The sequence below is a fragment of the Arabidopsis lyrata genome, assembly GCF_000004255.2.
Source record: "Arabidopsis lyrata subsp. lyrata unplaced genomic scaffold ARALYscaffold_7, whole genome shotgun sequence".
NCBI lineage: Eukaryota > Viridiplantae > Streptophyta > Magnoliopsida > Brassicales > Brassicaceae > Arabidopsis > Arabidopsis lyrata.
The window spans coordinates 3,151,283-3,165,877 of NW_003302549.1; the positions used below are offsets into that span (position 1 = coordinate 3,151,283).

Below are 14,595 nucleotides of genomic sequence, written 5' to 3' on the forward strand. Positions count from 1 at the left end.
TTTTGAATTTTTACCAACGAAGGCACGACTTGTAGTAATTGTATTATTATTTTTAAGAGCAACAACAATGGTTGAATCCTTAAAAGGATTTTTAAACATATTTTAATTATATATTATGACAATTTTAAAGTTAAGAGTTTGTGATAAATCCTTAAAATTTTATTTGTCCAATGGTAGAGTCCTTAAGTGGATTTCTTAAAAAAAAAAAAAAAAAATTTGTTCTTTCTCATCTTCAGGACACTGAAGACACAGAAGCAAGCTGATCAAGAAGATGAAACCTAGGAACCAAACAATGTAGCTTCTTCTAATCCATCAAAAGTATCTACTTAGCTAACAGGACACTGACGACACAGAAGCAAGCTGATCAAGAAGATGAAACCTAGGAACCAAACAATGTAGCTTCTTCTAATCCATCAAGTATTGTATCGCCATTCATCCGAGAACCGAGAAATAAACAAGAAGCAAGCATGCACCGCTTCACTTGTACCAAGAGATTCACCTTAGAAAACTGGCTCTTTACTGAACAACAAGCTCGAGGGAACCAAGATTTTACATGTCGTAAGATCCGTACGATGAAGACTGTGATTATGGAAGTTGCGAAGCCAGAGACAATGCCAGCGATCACATCATCTTTCCAGTACTTTGGTGTTGCTTCTCCATTAAGCCATGACTGTAAAAGTTAAGAGATTCTGGAGAAAAAAGAACCAATGAAAGAGGATCAATTCGGTGAATAACAGCGCCCAGACAAGACATGATTGACAAACTAAACAAACACCACAATCGTTGTGCTATTACTAATTATCATGGCTATTATGATTTTTCTACATGATTCTCCTGTAGTATGTATGTGCTTAGTTATGATGAAAAATGTATAAAATGAGAGAAAAGATAAGAACTTACACATTAGAGTATTGCTTAACAATGTCTGTGAAAGAAAGATCATTTGCTTGGCAACCGAAAAAGCTATTCCGATAAAGCTTTATCTTTGGGATCCCTAATGTGTACCAGCAATCATAAGTCTCATTCACCTGGACAAACAAAAACATATTGCAATCCGAAACACAACGCGATTCAGAACAGTAAACAATGGAATTAGTAAACAAAAACATATCGTGTTTGACCCATTATGTTTTCTTTATACTCTACCTGTGAATACGATATACAATGGAATTAGTAAATTGCTCTACTTTGAAAAGAAAAAAGAGAGATATTGCTGCAAAATATCATAACGACATCTGAATTTATCTCTCTCAAAAGGGTAAAACAAATGTTGTGCTTTGATGTTCAATAGTCCAATGCCACATACTTTAGAAGACATAAGATCAACAGCTACATCAAAAGTAAAGTAAAACCAATATCAGTCTCTCTATTTTCTCATCCATTAAAAAGTCTTCTCTTTTTCCACCATATAAATCATCAAATCAAACAAAACCCCTAAAATCAATGTGCAGACTTTCAATTTCAATCATACGAAATACTGGTCAATGATTTAATCTATGAGAGATATAAGTGAGAGACCAATTAGCATAAGAAACCAATCAATTTCTACAATCAATAGATGATTAAAGGACGGGATATAGATTGCAATCAATTTCTACAATCAATAAGATGGTGAGCACCGTCGGTTGAGATGATGATCACAGCGGATGAGAGACGAGTTGCTTGGCTTTTCTCTTCCGATCTTTGGATGATGATGATCGAGACATATCTCATCTGCTTTCGCCATCGGATGAAACAAGAGAGAAGAGAGAGTCGAGCTTCGAAACAAACATGGAAAGAAAAAAAATTGTTTTCTCACATTTTAACCCAATAAGACAGTGACACGTATGGACTCTTACAACCTCTAAAAACTCTTATTTAAGGTACGTTCCTTAGATTAATTATCAGTTTTGAATTATTTTTTGGCTTTTTTTTAAGGATTCTACGGTTAAGAAACCCTCTAGAAACATCATTGGAGTTGCTCTAATCTGTTTTACCAAGTCAATTAGGCGAAGGGGTCAGAGAGCCTTAACAATGTCACTTCGTAAATAAATACTAAAACAAGGATTTGAGTCATTTGACTAAAACAATTATTACAGTATTAAAAATCCAAGACTATTTCTTCATATCTTTCCATATACGTTTGTATGCTTTTATTTTATTATTATTAAGGAGAAACTTTGAAGCACAAAATATGGAAACATTAGAATATACTCCCGTTCTTTTTTTTTTTTTTTCGACTGAATGATTCAATATATTAATAACTTAGAAGTTTCAGAATACAACATTACCCAAAAAGACGGGGATCCATGACAATCACCTACATGGAAGAGAATACAAAAGGTACTACAATCAAGTAGTATACATCTCTTCACTAAATAAATCATGTAACCAAAAAGGGTAGCTGGTAGCTACGTATGATTGTCGTCGATCCTCCCGTGTCACACTTTGAGCAATGTGGAAAGCACCTTTGTTAGCGATACTCCCGTTCAATGTTGTATATTTTATCCTCTAGATAATTACTATGTCTTATGCTAGTTAATTACTATGACTTTTACTAGGTCAGGTGAATGTATGGCGATGATGCTTATCAATGTGAACTGATTACTTATCTTGAAAACGGGTTCTTATCAATGTGAACTGATTAAGAATTACTTATCTTCTTATTTTTTATGGATCAACCATTTGTCGTAGGGGGGGTGTGTGTATTGGATGAAGAATTTTAGATGATTTTGTTTTTTTATTAAAATCCCATGTTATTCAACTGTTGATTTTTAAATTTGGTATCAAATCCTATGTTATTGAAGTTAGAATTTATGTAAAATCACTTAAAATAATTCACAATCTCTTGTTATTCAATTAACAATTTGTAAATATCATACCAAATCCACTGTTATTCAAAACATAACAATTCTTTTTAAAAAATTTACTAGAAGTGATTTTAGGAGACTTGTTTTACTTTTTTAGTTGAAAAAGAGGACTGGGAAAATACCACCTATTGAGGTGGAACTTTGAAGGATTCATTTTTTCTTAAACATAGTATATGAATGTATATAGTATTGTCATCTCTTTGATAGGGCTGTGACTGAAGTAATTGTTTAGCTTAAGAATTCTCAGCTGATAAATACATATGATGACTTGGGCCTTTTGTACGATTTGCTAATTGATCAACCTCAAGAAATCAAACGTGCATTAGGAGACTACTTGATAGCCGAGAAGTTTAACAGTTCTTCATCCAATCTTACAGGTTTTCCCTTGAGAAAGTCCAAGTCATGGGCAATAGATTTTTTTTAATCGTAGAACTTGGATCATAGTTATCACATCCTTTCTCGGATTATGATGATGTCAACTATCTTTAGTCAAAACTACAATCAGAGTAATCATTATGAAGAAGGGATTAAAAATAATACCTCTTATTTAAAAGATTGTATGACCTCTTCTGAATATTCTTGTTTGAAAAATATTTTTGCAGCTTAATTAATCGTCCATGTGCAGAATAGCTAAAACCCAGATTTCTCTTTTTCTGTTCAAAAAAACATCTCAAAGTCACCCGGAATTTCACTAAAATCACTTGTTATTTTTTCTTTTCAAAATAAAAATCTAACAAATCAACCTATAAATTTCCTTAAAACTCTCCCAAATCACTCAAAACTCTAAAATATTCAAATTCCACCAAATCTTCCAAAGTTCTTGATCCAATACACCCCCTGTAGTTTAGATTACTCGAATAGAGACATCAATGAGTAAGGTCGAATGTCTATACAATAAGAAAACAAGCATATAGTATTTTCATCAGGGGTAGACAAATTATCTAGTTTTGTCAGGTCGACACTTCCTTCTCTGCGTAGAATCCTGGCGAACGGCTATAATTGTACATCGCTGGAGATGTCCTGCACACTTGCCTCCATTAATCTGCAAATTTGTTAATAAATCGCAATATTTGGGACTCGAACCCTAAACCTCTTGGTGTAGAAGCATTAATCAACCAGTGGGCCAAGGGGGCTTCCACGTCACTGTTTTGTTTAAAGAGAAGATTACTTAAATATTCAGACATCAATATTTCTTTTATGTAGTTTTGTCACTGTTTTTGTATTCGTTTTGTAGCTTGCTTCTCCTGTGATAGACTTAGAATTTCTTCTATGAATTTGTATTTGATAGTTTATTACGAATAATAATATCTTGGATAGTATCTACAAAATCAACAAAATCGTAGCTTACACATGCTTAAGAAAACTCTTAATGGAAGAAAGAAAAAAAAAAGGAAAAAATCACTCCCAAGCTCACGTGAAATCACCTCGATATCCCAAGCACTTGCCAACTGCACCACGAGCTGGTCCGGTGGATCCATCGTCGGACTCGGACATGCCCTTTGAAAGTTGTACAAGAAATTGTACCTCAACTCCATTATATTGGAACTTCAAACATCTCTGAACCACCTTTTAAAAGCAGTACTTCTACCAGCTGCAAAGGGAGAGGGAAAGGGGTTAAGACGAAACATCATTTAGAAATAGTAAAAGATGTACCTGTTGAATCCAAGAAACGCAGATGCCGTAGAAATCGTAATCCGGCAGCAGCGTACAGATGAAGTTTAGAGCTTCATTTGCAATCTCATTAGACATATGACTAATAATGGGTCCTGTGTGCTGCATCAGAAAGATGATCAACATCAGGTTACCCAAGCCAAAAACTTCTGCGTAAGCAGAATTGATGTCACCAGCTTGGAGTGAGTATATTGCCTTGCTATATGAGGTTCGTACATCGACGAGTTTCTGCCCTTTGTTTTTATTCATCTCCCATGGCTCTTTCTATGTGTCCAATTCTATCTTCTTGCATATTCTGATTGATGTTCTGCTTTTATTTTTTGGTAGCTACCCTGATGAATTTGAGAGTACACGTATCATTGGAGAAAAGCAATTCAAAATGGCTGAGTTAATTTCTTAACCATTAACCAGTAGACCCAACAACTACGACGTTCTAGTCTATCTGTAAATAATTAAAATGGTCAGAGCTTAGTGTATCTACATTTCTCAAAAAGTCAAAATCTACTGATTCGATTTGACGTAAGACTGAAAGTGACTGCACCATCATTCTCATGTTGTTCTGACCGCACCTTGTCCGTTTCTGGAAGCAACATGTGAAGGTATGTCAGAATTCAACATCGTCTCCCTCACAGCTACATCAGGTTGTGAGTCTCTGTCTCCTGGAGCTCGGCCATTATACTTTCCAGTAGGAGGGTAGTTAGCAAAGCTCTTATATATATTTGCCAAATCCAGAAGTCGAAAGATCTCTTCCCATGTCTTCGACAATCCGGCTCTCTAAACCCCTTACCTTGCCCTCTAAAGTCACCCATACGGTCATGTGAGCTACCAAAAAACTCTTGGAGTTTGTTCATAATTAAGATAAGTCTGTTGTCTTTGTAGCGGCAACAACTGCCTCTGGATGGCTCGTTACCGTTTACACCCACCAAAGACGAGGCTGCACCAGTATTGTTTCCCTTGCAAGAAATCCTTGACAAAACGCTAATCATATCCCGAGAAGCATCTCTAACACCGGAATCGGAGGTATCCTTCAACAGTTTAACTATCTCAGCAATGATTCTAGTCAGTTGCGCATCTGTCGAATCACAAAGGCGGCTACAGAGGATGTGGGGGCACTCCTTAATTATACTGACAATTGTGAAACATCGGTACACTGAATTTCAACGGCGATCTCGTAGAGGTAAAAGTGAGCGGATGAAGAGGATCTTGCTCGATAACCTAAGAGACATAATTATACATGGACTTCTATGGGCTTTCCATTGGACTTCTTTATTGGGCATAGAAAAATGCGTTTCTATCGGAATCCACGTAATTATATCATTCAATCCAATGAAATATTGTATACGTACTCGAGTATGCTTTTACTCAATAAGTTAAAAAGGATTTTGCCGACCTAACAAGTACTCCCTGTTCCCGTAAGTTTGATGTTTTGGGTTTTACAAAAAGCTAAATTTTGTATTATTTAATTATTTGTTTGTTTGTTTAATAATTTTTGTTTTACTTCTCTCCTCTTCCTATTGATTAAGATTAAAAGTAATAATGATATTATTACAAAACATCAAACTTTGTGGAACAAGAAAAAATTCCAAAACATCAAACTATTAGGAACAGAGGGAGTAGCTCATAATGAAAGCTTTCTCTTCTTCATAATATATGGAAAAAGAAATTTGGTAATGTAACTTTTTGATAATAATAAGCATTTGAAAACTACATCAGCCATTCATTCCAAAAAGAAAAAGGTAATTTATCTAGTCAAATTTAAGAAAAATCTACAAATTGTTTTTCATAAAAAAAGTGTTGTGGCGATCGGATCAAAATCCTCGTCATAGCGGGAAAACCCAGCTAGTTGCAGAGCCAGATTATAAAAGGACACGACCCTTGAAAATTACGAAAACACCTTTTGTCATCTCACGTACGTCGCTCTCACTACATGGGTATTATTGTCATTATATATCTAATTGCCAGGACCTATATATCCACCAGTGGATCTCCACCGCACGAGCCTCTGTTGTTTGTTTTATCACCTCCATAATCAGATATTTTCTGGGCTTCACTTTTAAAGTCTCTTTGTGCTTGATTTTCCGATCTTTGCCGTTACTAATTGAGTCGGAGACTGTTCATTTCCTGACTTTGAAGAAAGTTTTCAACTTTTGGAGAAGGAGAAGATGTCAAGTCTGCGAGTGAGCTAGGGTTTAGTGTGTTTTCTGATTTCTTGAGCTTTTGGGGATTGTGATTTTATCCTAAAGAGGCGATTTTGAATGGCGGTGGAGTATGTATGTTGCAGCCCAAACTTCTTTATACATATAGCTGTGATTGTGTTTCTTGTCTTGTTCGCTGGACTCATGTCTGGCTTAACATTGGGTCTTATGTCTCTGAGTCTCGTTGATCTTGAAGTTCTCGCTAAATCGGGTACACCCGAACATCGTAAATATGCTGGTAAAATCTTTGTGTTCCCTCTTTTTTCGCTGATTCGATTCTCTTACACCTATTAAAGTTTTGTTATTTCACCATTTGACAATTTTGCTTAGTAAAGTTTTGTTATTTCACTAAATTGACAGTTTTTGATTGGCCTACACGTGTCTGGTTAGATGTTGCGAGGGTCTTTTGTTTTGTGATGTTCATATTCGAATTTGGTTTTCAGTTAGTTCATCTATTCGCCGTTTTGATTAACTTTCTAGATCTTTTGTTCAAATTAGGTCGAGTTTGGTTTCTGTAATATTCGATTGCTGCGTGTGAGTTTATACTGGTGAAGAGTTTGGTCTTATTCTAACTTTACTAATCAAGACTAGATTACCCTTTTATCAGTTTTTGCTTCTCTAAGCCAGAACCTCCAAATTTGATGACATAATAGCTGTTATGTCATCGATGATTCAGTTGTTGTGAGCAGCCTGCTTTGGTCTAATTCATGTCTTTTTAGACTCTCTTTGTTAATGATGATCAGAGTTGTTTTTGTTTTCTGCAGCAAAGATATTGCCAGTGGTGAAGAATCAGCATCTGTTGCTTGTCACTTTACTTATATGCAACGCAGCTGCTATGGAGGTAATTATAAAACTTAACATTAGCCTCTGTGATTATAGGTTTTGGGAATGTTGTTTGATGTTAGTAATGATTTATCTTCTCAGACGCTCCCTATTTTTCTTGATGGCCTTGTCACGGCATGGGGTGCCATTTTGATTTCAGTTACATTGATTCTTCTCTTTGGTGAGGTAAGATTAGCCTTTCCTGCAATATTCAATAAGGAAAACAGTCTCTGAACATTTTCCCTCACTTTCCTGTATCTGAGATGTGACTGTAAATCAGGATAGTAACATTGATGGTTGGGTTTACTGCAACTGCAGATTATACCGCAGTCAATTTGTTCACGCTATGGTTTGGCGATTGGTGCAACAGTGGCTCCGTTTGTCCGTGTCCTAGTCTTTATCTGCTTACCTGTTGCATGGCCAATTAGCAAGGTAAAAACACTATACCGATCTCCCCAGGACTCATTGCCCCACCCATCATGCTCGTTGTTATAATATGTTTTTGCTCTTTTGAATAATCCAGCTGCTGGACTTTCTATTGGGTCATCGTCGTGCTGCACTTTTTCGAAGAGCTGAGCTGAAAACACTTGTGGATTTTCATGGAAATGAGGTATGCATTGCTCCCATCTTCAAGATTGAAAAGTTTCAGTATCCCTTCTATCTATGTCATGTTGTTTAGTATTTTGTTTCTTTCAGGCTGGGAAAGGTGGGGAGCTGACTCATGATGAAACGACAATCATCGCAGGAGCTCTCGAACTGTCTGAGAAAATGGTCAAAGATGCAATGACACCAATATCTGATATCTTTGTTATTGACATCAATGCCAAATTAGATAGGTTGTGTTGTGATTCCTTTTAGACCTATCTGATCAGAAACACACTTGCCTAGAGTCTTTATTCCACTCATGCTAATCTTTATTTATTTTATTTCTCTGTTCCTTTGGTATAGAGACTTGATGAACTTGATTCTTGAGAAAGGGCATAGCAGAGTTCCAGTATACTATGAGCAGCCAACTAACATAATCGGCCTTGTTCTGGTAACTCCCAGTCTCATGCATTACTTCCACAATTTGACTCGGTTCTATGTGAAGTCATTTTCCTCTTTAGTGGTCTGTTTCCACTTCTAACCATTCATATCTGTTATCTTCAGGTAAAGAACTTATTGACTATCAACCCAGATGAAGAAATACCTGTCAAGAATGTCACAATAAGAAGGATTCCAAGGTGAAATTTCCGAATCTAAGCAATTAAGCCCATTGAATGTGCTTTAAAAGCTGATTTTTTGCTTTGTTTTAGAGTTCCAGAAATCTTGCCTTTATATGACATATTGAACGAATTCCAGAAAGGACTCAGCCACATGGCTGTTGTTGTGAGACAGTGCGACAAAATCTACCCATTACCTTCTAAAAATGGTAAACTGTTTCATTAATCGACAAAACATTGTCTTGCTGAGTTACAAGTTTTGAGAATCTTTTCTTTGGTTTCTAATAGGGAGTGTTAAGGAAGCCCGAGTGGATATGGATAGTGAGGGAACTCCTACTCCTCAGGAGAGAATGTTAAGGACAAAAAGATCGCTTCAAAAGTGGAAGAGTTTTCCGAATCGAGCAAATTCGTTTAAAGGAGGGTCAAAGACCAAGAAGTGGTCAAAAGACAATGATGGAGACATCCTGCAATTGAATGGCGATCCGCTGCCTAAACTTGCTGAGGAAGAAGAAGCAGTCGGAATCATTACAATGGAGGATGTCATTGAAGAACTTCTGCAGGTAAGGAATCTTATATAAGTTTATCAAACCAAAGATTCTTTTTTCATGGACTATTTATTATTGTTTGCCTTTTGGTTGCAGGAGGAGATCTTTGATGAAACTGATCACCATTTTGAAGACTCCTAACACAGTGCATGACCACTGAACTGGTTATGAATGTCGAAAACTTTAGTCTTTGTTTTCAACTTTCAAACTTTGTCACTTGTCCGGCGAATGTGTATCAATATAGGCATGAACAGCATCGTTTCTATGGTTTCAAGATGTTTTTCTCTCTATATATCAGTAGTCTCTTAGAGATTTCACTCTCTCCTTGCTTCAAAAATCTTTACCAAATCCGAACCCTCTTAGGCCGCACTGAGAATTGTCGTATATACGATGACTCCATACCGATTCTAACCTACTATGCACCTCATTTTTACTATGCATTATTATTAGCATTTTAAGAATACTAGAATTAATGAAATATGATCATCTTATGGATACAACATCACTGCCGGTGTAAAGGCAATTTTTTTTGTCCGGAAAAGAAGATCTAGTCCCTACAATATTTTCTCTTCTTCCTATCCCTTTTCTTCTCTTTTGACTTGTGTTTCTTACTACTAAGTTTCTTCTTGTGCTCCTTTCTCTTTCTATGAGCACATTTGTGAACCTCCTCATCGGAAGAAGAAGAATCTGTCCCACGTCTCAATAAAGGTGATCGATCTGGCTGGAGCACTAGCTTCCGATCTCCTGTATCAGAATTTCTTGACAGTTCCTTCACAGGAAGACAGGGTAATGGTTCATCCATCCTAGCACCAACAGAGCCTCTGCCACGCTTGACCCTATCATAGACCAGAATCACAAGTTTTATCAACAAAAGTCGATTCCCAAATCGTTTCATTAATGTAAAGGAAATCATCAGGCAGCGTCTGAGTATAAAGGAAATACCTTGATTGGAGAAAAGTCTTAACCTCGACATCTCCTAAGCCTTGATCATCATCTTCTGATTGCCATCTTTTGTTTCTGCTCCGGCTTGATGAGGGTGATAAACTAGTAGTAGTAACATTCTCATCAACTGAAGTACATCTCTTAAGAAAATCCCTCCTATTGTTCTGCTCACTTGGGCAACTGCTGCTCTCTTCTCTTGATTTTCTTTTGAGCCTTTCATCAAACTCAATCTCTTTACTCCGAAGACTCCACATCTCATTGGTTTCCACAGCTTTGTTTGCTGAAATAGCGTAAAGAAGAAACGAATAAGAGATGAACTAAACAAATTTGAATCATAATGCTCAACTGGAATCAGAATACAAAGTAAAAGGTGCAAGGACTAAGATATAAGCCTAAAGACTAGATATTGTTGAATAGAAGCCAAGTCTGTCAACAAAAGATTATACCTTGCTGAACACCAAGCACAGTAGCCGTGAGAAATCTAGAGTTAGGTCGATGTCTTACATTAGGCTTCTCAAGATATGCTCTGACGCCTTCTTTCTCAGCTTGTCTCCTCAATTCTGCTGCTTCTCTTAAAAGAATCGAAGCTATTCGATTTTCAGTTTCCAGATCCATCTATTCCAATGTAAACAAATAAAGACGTCAAAATCTCCAAATCGAAGTCAAGTGATCAAATCAATATCAAAAGAAGGAACCGATAGAATTATCTAATAAAGCTTGCATCAACTTAATTCGACAACTAAATACATTCGAGAATCATAGAGCTATCTAAATCATTGCCTCCCAAATCCCAACCATAGAAACTTCCACTAAAGCTACGTTCTTTCGACTCGAAATCAACGAAGAAGACGAAGAAGAACAACACAACAATCGAAAAAGGGATTTTTGGAGAACCCAATTGCTCGAGAATTGTGATCGAAGGAGAGATTGATTACCACGAAATCGAATTGAATCAGATATCAAAGTAGCAGCTTCACGGATTCGCAGGCGCACAGCAAAATCATTGTCCAGAAATAAATAAATTGAACTGAATTGGAAATTACCAATATTTTCTAGTAAACCGAACCGGAACAAACCGGGTTAATTTCCTCTCGGACCAAACCGAAGAAGAACCCTAGGTTTTATCAGTCTCACTCACATTGTTAAATCCCAAAACACGTTTCTTGATTTTCTCTGACAAATCATTGTACGAAGCGGAAAAATGTCGTCAACCCATCAGTTAGTTTCTTCGATGATCTCTTCTTCCTCATCTACTTTCCTAGGCCCTTCAAATTTCAATCTCAGGTGCGTCGTTTGGTTTTCTTTACTCTCTGATTGCTGCTGATAAAATCTAGAGTGGATGAATATGAATTGGAATCTATTTCTAAAAAATATGTTTTGTTGCTTATCTTTTGAATTTCAATCCTTTGGTTTTGCTAAATTGGAAGAGTGAAGAAAATGATTTTTAAGTCGATGTTTGGCCAGAGAACAGTGCATTTGCTTGTGATCATTGATTCATTTTTATTATTGGTTTGCTTTTCTTTTTGGCTTCAGAACTCGAAATGCTTGCTTACCTATGGCAAAACGGGTCAATACTTGCAAATGCGTTGCAACGCCGCAAGAGAAGATTGGTAATGATTAGGAAGATAGTTAAGAGTTTGTTTAATGATTTTTATCGTCTTTTTAGCTGTTTATCTCTTTCTCACAATATGTATGTAGAGTACAAGACGAAGGTGTCACGGAATTCAAACATGTCCAAACTTCAGGCTGGATACCTATTCCCGGAGGTTTGTTACCTGTTACTCTCTTGGTACTACTATTTAAGATTTGAAATACCTAAAGGAGTGGCCTTTATTCATTCATAACTTTTAATCCATCAAGCATAAGTATTGATAAGCCATACCCATTGGATGACCTGTGTAATAAGATAATATATCCTCATTGATTCTGTATATGATGCTCCTCTCTTTTTGTTGTGTGGATCCCCAGATTGCAAGACGAAGGTCTGCACACTTGTTGAAATATCCAGATGCACAAGTTATAAGTCTTGGAATAGGCGACACAACCGAGCCAATTCCTGAAGTGATCACTTCTGCTATGGCAAAGGTACCTCCTTATCTTAACTTGGCTTCATGTGCTCTTTGCCCTTCTCTGGGCTCAAGCATATTTTACTAACACTTTCCTAGCATGTATAATTTGGTTCATTTTGACAATAATGTATACTATATTTTCTGTTTTGGCTGTAATCAAACAATGAAAATTATTCTGGTAGCATAGTTTTTTTGTTTACTATACTATTCATGCAGGCATGTAATTTCCAGAGATTAATCATGTTTTTTTACTCGGACAGAAAGCTCATGAGTTGTCAACAATAGAGGGATATAGTGGTTATGGTGCTGAACAAGGTGCAAAGGTCAGTGCACGCTTCATTTCTACCTTAATGCGTTGTTATCATTTCTTTAGTATGTGCCTTTGCACGTCACTTTAGTTTTATTATCGACAGTCTTGAACTGCCGCTAAATTCAAGAGAAGATGGATTTAAACCTGTTTCTTATATGGAAAATCTTAAAACTTAATCTGTTAAGTTTTTATCCAAACTAACCTTGATTTCACTTATGTGAATAGCCACTGAGAGCTGCTATTGCGAACACATTCTACAGTGGCCTTGGCATAGGGGATGATGACGTTTTTGTTTCTGATGGAGCTAAATGTGATATCTCACGTCTCCAGGTTTGTTTTATTGCTGACTATTCATCTGTACTTGATACAAGATTAAGAAATCTGAACAGTTCTCTCTTGATTCCACTTTTTGCAGGTTATGTTTGGTTCCAATGTTACAATTGCTGTTCAGGATCCTTCATATCCGGTAATTGGCCAGACAGAAACCAAATTGCAGTTGTAGTCTTCTCTGCTTTTGCTTCATTTTAACTTGGAACTATGCTGTCTCGGTTTTTGGATTATACAGGCTTATGTCGACTCCAGTGTTATTATGGGTCAGACTGGGCAATTTAACACTGATGTGCAAAAGTATGGAAACATCGAGTACATGAGATGCACTCCAGAGAATGGCTTCTTTCCCGACTTGTCCACTGTTGGCAGGACAGATATAATTTTCTTCTGTTCCCCTAATAACCCTACGGGTGCTGCTGCCACGAGAGAGCAACTAAAGCAGTTAGTTGAGTTTGCAAAGAAGAACGGTTCTATAATAGTGTATGATTCCGCCTATGCAATGTACATGTCTAATGATAACCCACGATCCATCTTCGAAATCCCTGGAGCAGAGGAGGTAAGAGTGTGATTGATTATTAACGTTAAAAGGTTCATTTTTCAACAACTTTCTTCATGGGCACAACTGCTTACAGGTCGCTATGGAGACAGCTTCGTTCAGCAAATATGCTGGTTTCACTGGAGTTCGACTTGGTTGGACTGTCATCCCGAAACAGCTACTCTATTCAGACGGTTTCCCTGTTGCCAAAGACTTCAATCGGATTATCTGCACTTGTTTCAATGGTGCATCTAATCTCTCACAAGCTGGTGCTCTTGCTTGCCTTTCACCTGAAGGACTTGAGGTTAGCTTAGCTAAATAGAGATCTCAAAACCTAACCAGTTTACCACTAGTTCATCATACATGCAAAATGATTTCTTTTGTTGTCTTTTTAAACATTGCAGGCAATGCACAAGGTGATTGGATTCTATAAAGAAAACACAAACATAATCATTGACACATTCACATCTCTCGGGTATGATGTATATGGAGGAAAGAATGCGCCTTACGTATGGGTTCACTTCCCGAACCAAAGCTCATGGGATGTGTTTGCTGAGATTCTGGAGAAGACTCATGTGGTTACAACTCCAGGAAGTGGGTTTGGACCAGGTGGTGAAGGGTTCGTCCGTGTCAGTGCCTTTGGTCACAGAGAGAACATCTTAGAGGCATGTCGAAGATTCAAGCAGCTTTACAAATGAAGAATCTTGTTTTGTAATCGTTCCTCATCATCATCACCCTCTTTTATGACATGATTTGAGTTAAAATAATGTCGTCTCCATTGTTTTCTGGAATTTGTAGACACCAATGTTTCAAACAGTTGGCAAGTATTTTAATAACGATAAAAAAGTGACGTCAAAAAAACAAATTGGATTGAGAAGGGCATTCCCGTAATTTCAGCTTGTTGAGCACAAAATATCCAAAACAAGTGACAACCGACTCATTTTCTACATGATATTTTAATTAATTACTTCTTTTGTTTATATACTAGATTTTAACCCGCGGTACACCGCGGGGCTATATTTTCTTAAAAAAATCAAAATGTAATTTGTTTGATAGATTATTTTGATTGTTAATTTTAGGATTTCACCCGTGGTATACGATCTTTTATAAATATCAACCCAAACC

General features: G+C 36.8%; 3 protein-coding genes and 1 pseudogene across 6 annotated transcripts; 2 read left to right on the forward strand and 2 right to left on the reverse strand.

Moving 5' to 3' along the window:
• Positions 1-68: 68 nt before the first annotated feature.
• LOC9305268 lies at positions 69-5,337 on the reverse strand (annotated as a pseudogene).
• A 1,176-nt stretch (positions 5,338-6,513) lies between these two features.
• LOC9305270 (DUF21 domain-containing protein At4g33700) lies at positions 6,514-9,604 on the forward strand. Of its 3 annotated transcripts, none has more exons than XM_021017029.1 (11): positions 6,514-6,953; positions 7,480-7,556; positions 7,640-7,723; positions 7,856-7,969; positions 8,061-8,147; positions 8,234-8,373; positions 8,486-8,573; positions 8,687-8,760; positions 8,833-8,948; positions 9,028-9,299; positions 9,381-9,604. In XM_021017029.1, exons 1-11 carry the CDS (start codon positions 6,776-6,778, stop codon positions 9,423-9,425), a joined length of 1,275 nt encoding a protein of 424 aa, XP_020872688.1. In that variant the 5' UTR covers positions 6,514-6,775; the 3' UTR covers positions 9,426-9,604. The 3 variants fall into 3 exon arrangements, with proteins under 3 accessions (XP_020872688.1, XP_020872689.1, XP_020872690.1); XM_021017030.1 differs by having other exon boundaries at positions 6,515-6,790; XM_021017031.1 differs by lacking the exon at positions 6,514-6,953 and adding an exon at positions 7,091-7,396.
• Positions 9,605-9,711: 107 nt separating this feature from the next.
• On the reverse strand, positions 9,712-11,257 carry LOC9303235. Of its 2 annotated transcripts, none has more exons than XM_002869153.2 (4): positions 11,162-11,257; positions 10,673-10,841; positions 10,227-10,506; positions 9,712-10,120 (listed from the first exon to the last, which is right to left on the reverse strand). In XM_002869153.2, the coding sequence occupies exons 2-4, from the start codon at positions 10,839-10,841 to the stop codon at positions 9,832-9,834; spliced, it is 738 nt and encodes a 245-aa protein (XP_002869199.1). In that variant the 5' UTR covers positions 11,162-11,257; the 3' UTR covers positions 9,712-9,831. The 2 variants fall into 2 exon arrangements, with proteins under 2 accessions (XP_002869199.1, XP_020872691.1); XM_021017032.1 differs by lacking the exon at positions 11,162-11,257 and adding an exon at positions 10,974-11,149.
• Positions 11,258-11,339: 82 nt separating this feature from the next.
• LOC9305271 (LL-diaminopimelate aminotransferase, chloroplastic) lies at positions 11,340-14,335 on the forward strand. Its single transcript, XM_002867117.2, has 10 exons — positions 11,340-11,510; positions 11,760-11,836; positions 11,925-11,992; positions 12,195-12,311; positions 12,556-12,618; positions 12,831-12,935; positions 13,021-13,071; positions 13,171-13,491; positions 13,568-13,774; positions 13,875-14,335. The coding sequence occupies exons 1-10, from the start codon at positions 11,428-11,430 to the stop codon at positions 14,166-14,168; spliced, it is 1,386 nt and encodes a 461-aa protein (XP_002867163.1). The 5' UTR covers positions 11,340-11,427; the 3' UTR covers positions 14,169-14,335.
• Positions 14,336-14,595: the final 260 nt, after the last annotated feature.

Excerpts from the sequence above, each read along its gene's own strand:
- LOC9305270 (XM_021017029.1), top strand. The coding sequence starts at position 6,776 with ATGGCGGTGGAGTATGTATGTTGCAGCCCAAACTTCTTTATACATATA. Across the intron at positions 7,970-8,060 it reads TTGCATGGCCAATTAGCAAG|CTGCTGGACTTTCTATTGGG; the intron begins GTAAAAACACTA and ends TGAATAATCCAG. Across the intron at positions 9,300-9,380 it reads TCATTGAAGAACTTCTGCAG|GAGGAGATCTTTGATGAAAC; the intron begins GTAAGGAATCTT and ends TTTTGGTTGCAG.
- LOC9303235 (XM_002869153.2), bottom strand. The coding sequence starts at position 10,841 with ATGGATCTGGAAACTGAAAATCGAATAGCTTCGATTCTTTTAAGAGAA. Across the intron at positions 10,507-10,672 it reads TGTGCTTGGTGTTCAGCAAG|CAAACAAAGCTGTGGAAACC; the intron begins GTATAATCTTTT and ends ACGCTATTTCAG. Across the intron at positions 10,121-10,226 it reads AAGACTTTTCTCCAATCAAG|GGTCAAGCGTGGCAGAGGCT; the intron begins GTATTTCCTTTA and ends GGTCTATGATAG.
- LOC9305271 (XM_002867117.2), top strand. The coding sequence starts at position 11,428 with ATGTCGTCAACCCATCAGTTAGTTTCTTCGATGATCTCTTCTTCCTCA. Across the intron at positions 11,993-12,194 it reads CTGGATACCTATTCCCGGAG|ATTGCAAGACGAAGGTCTGC; the intron begins GTTTGTTACCTG and ends GTGGATCCCCAG. Across the intron at positions 12,936-13,020 it reads GTGATATCTCACGTCTCCAG|GTTATGTTTGGTTCCAATGT; the intron begins GTTTGTTTTATT and ends CACTTTTTGCAG.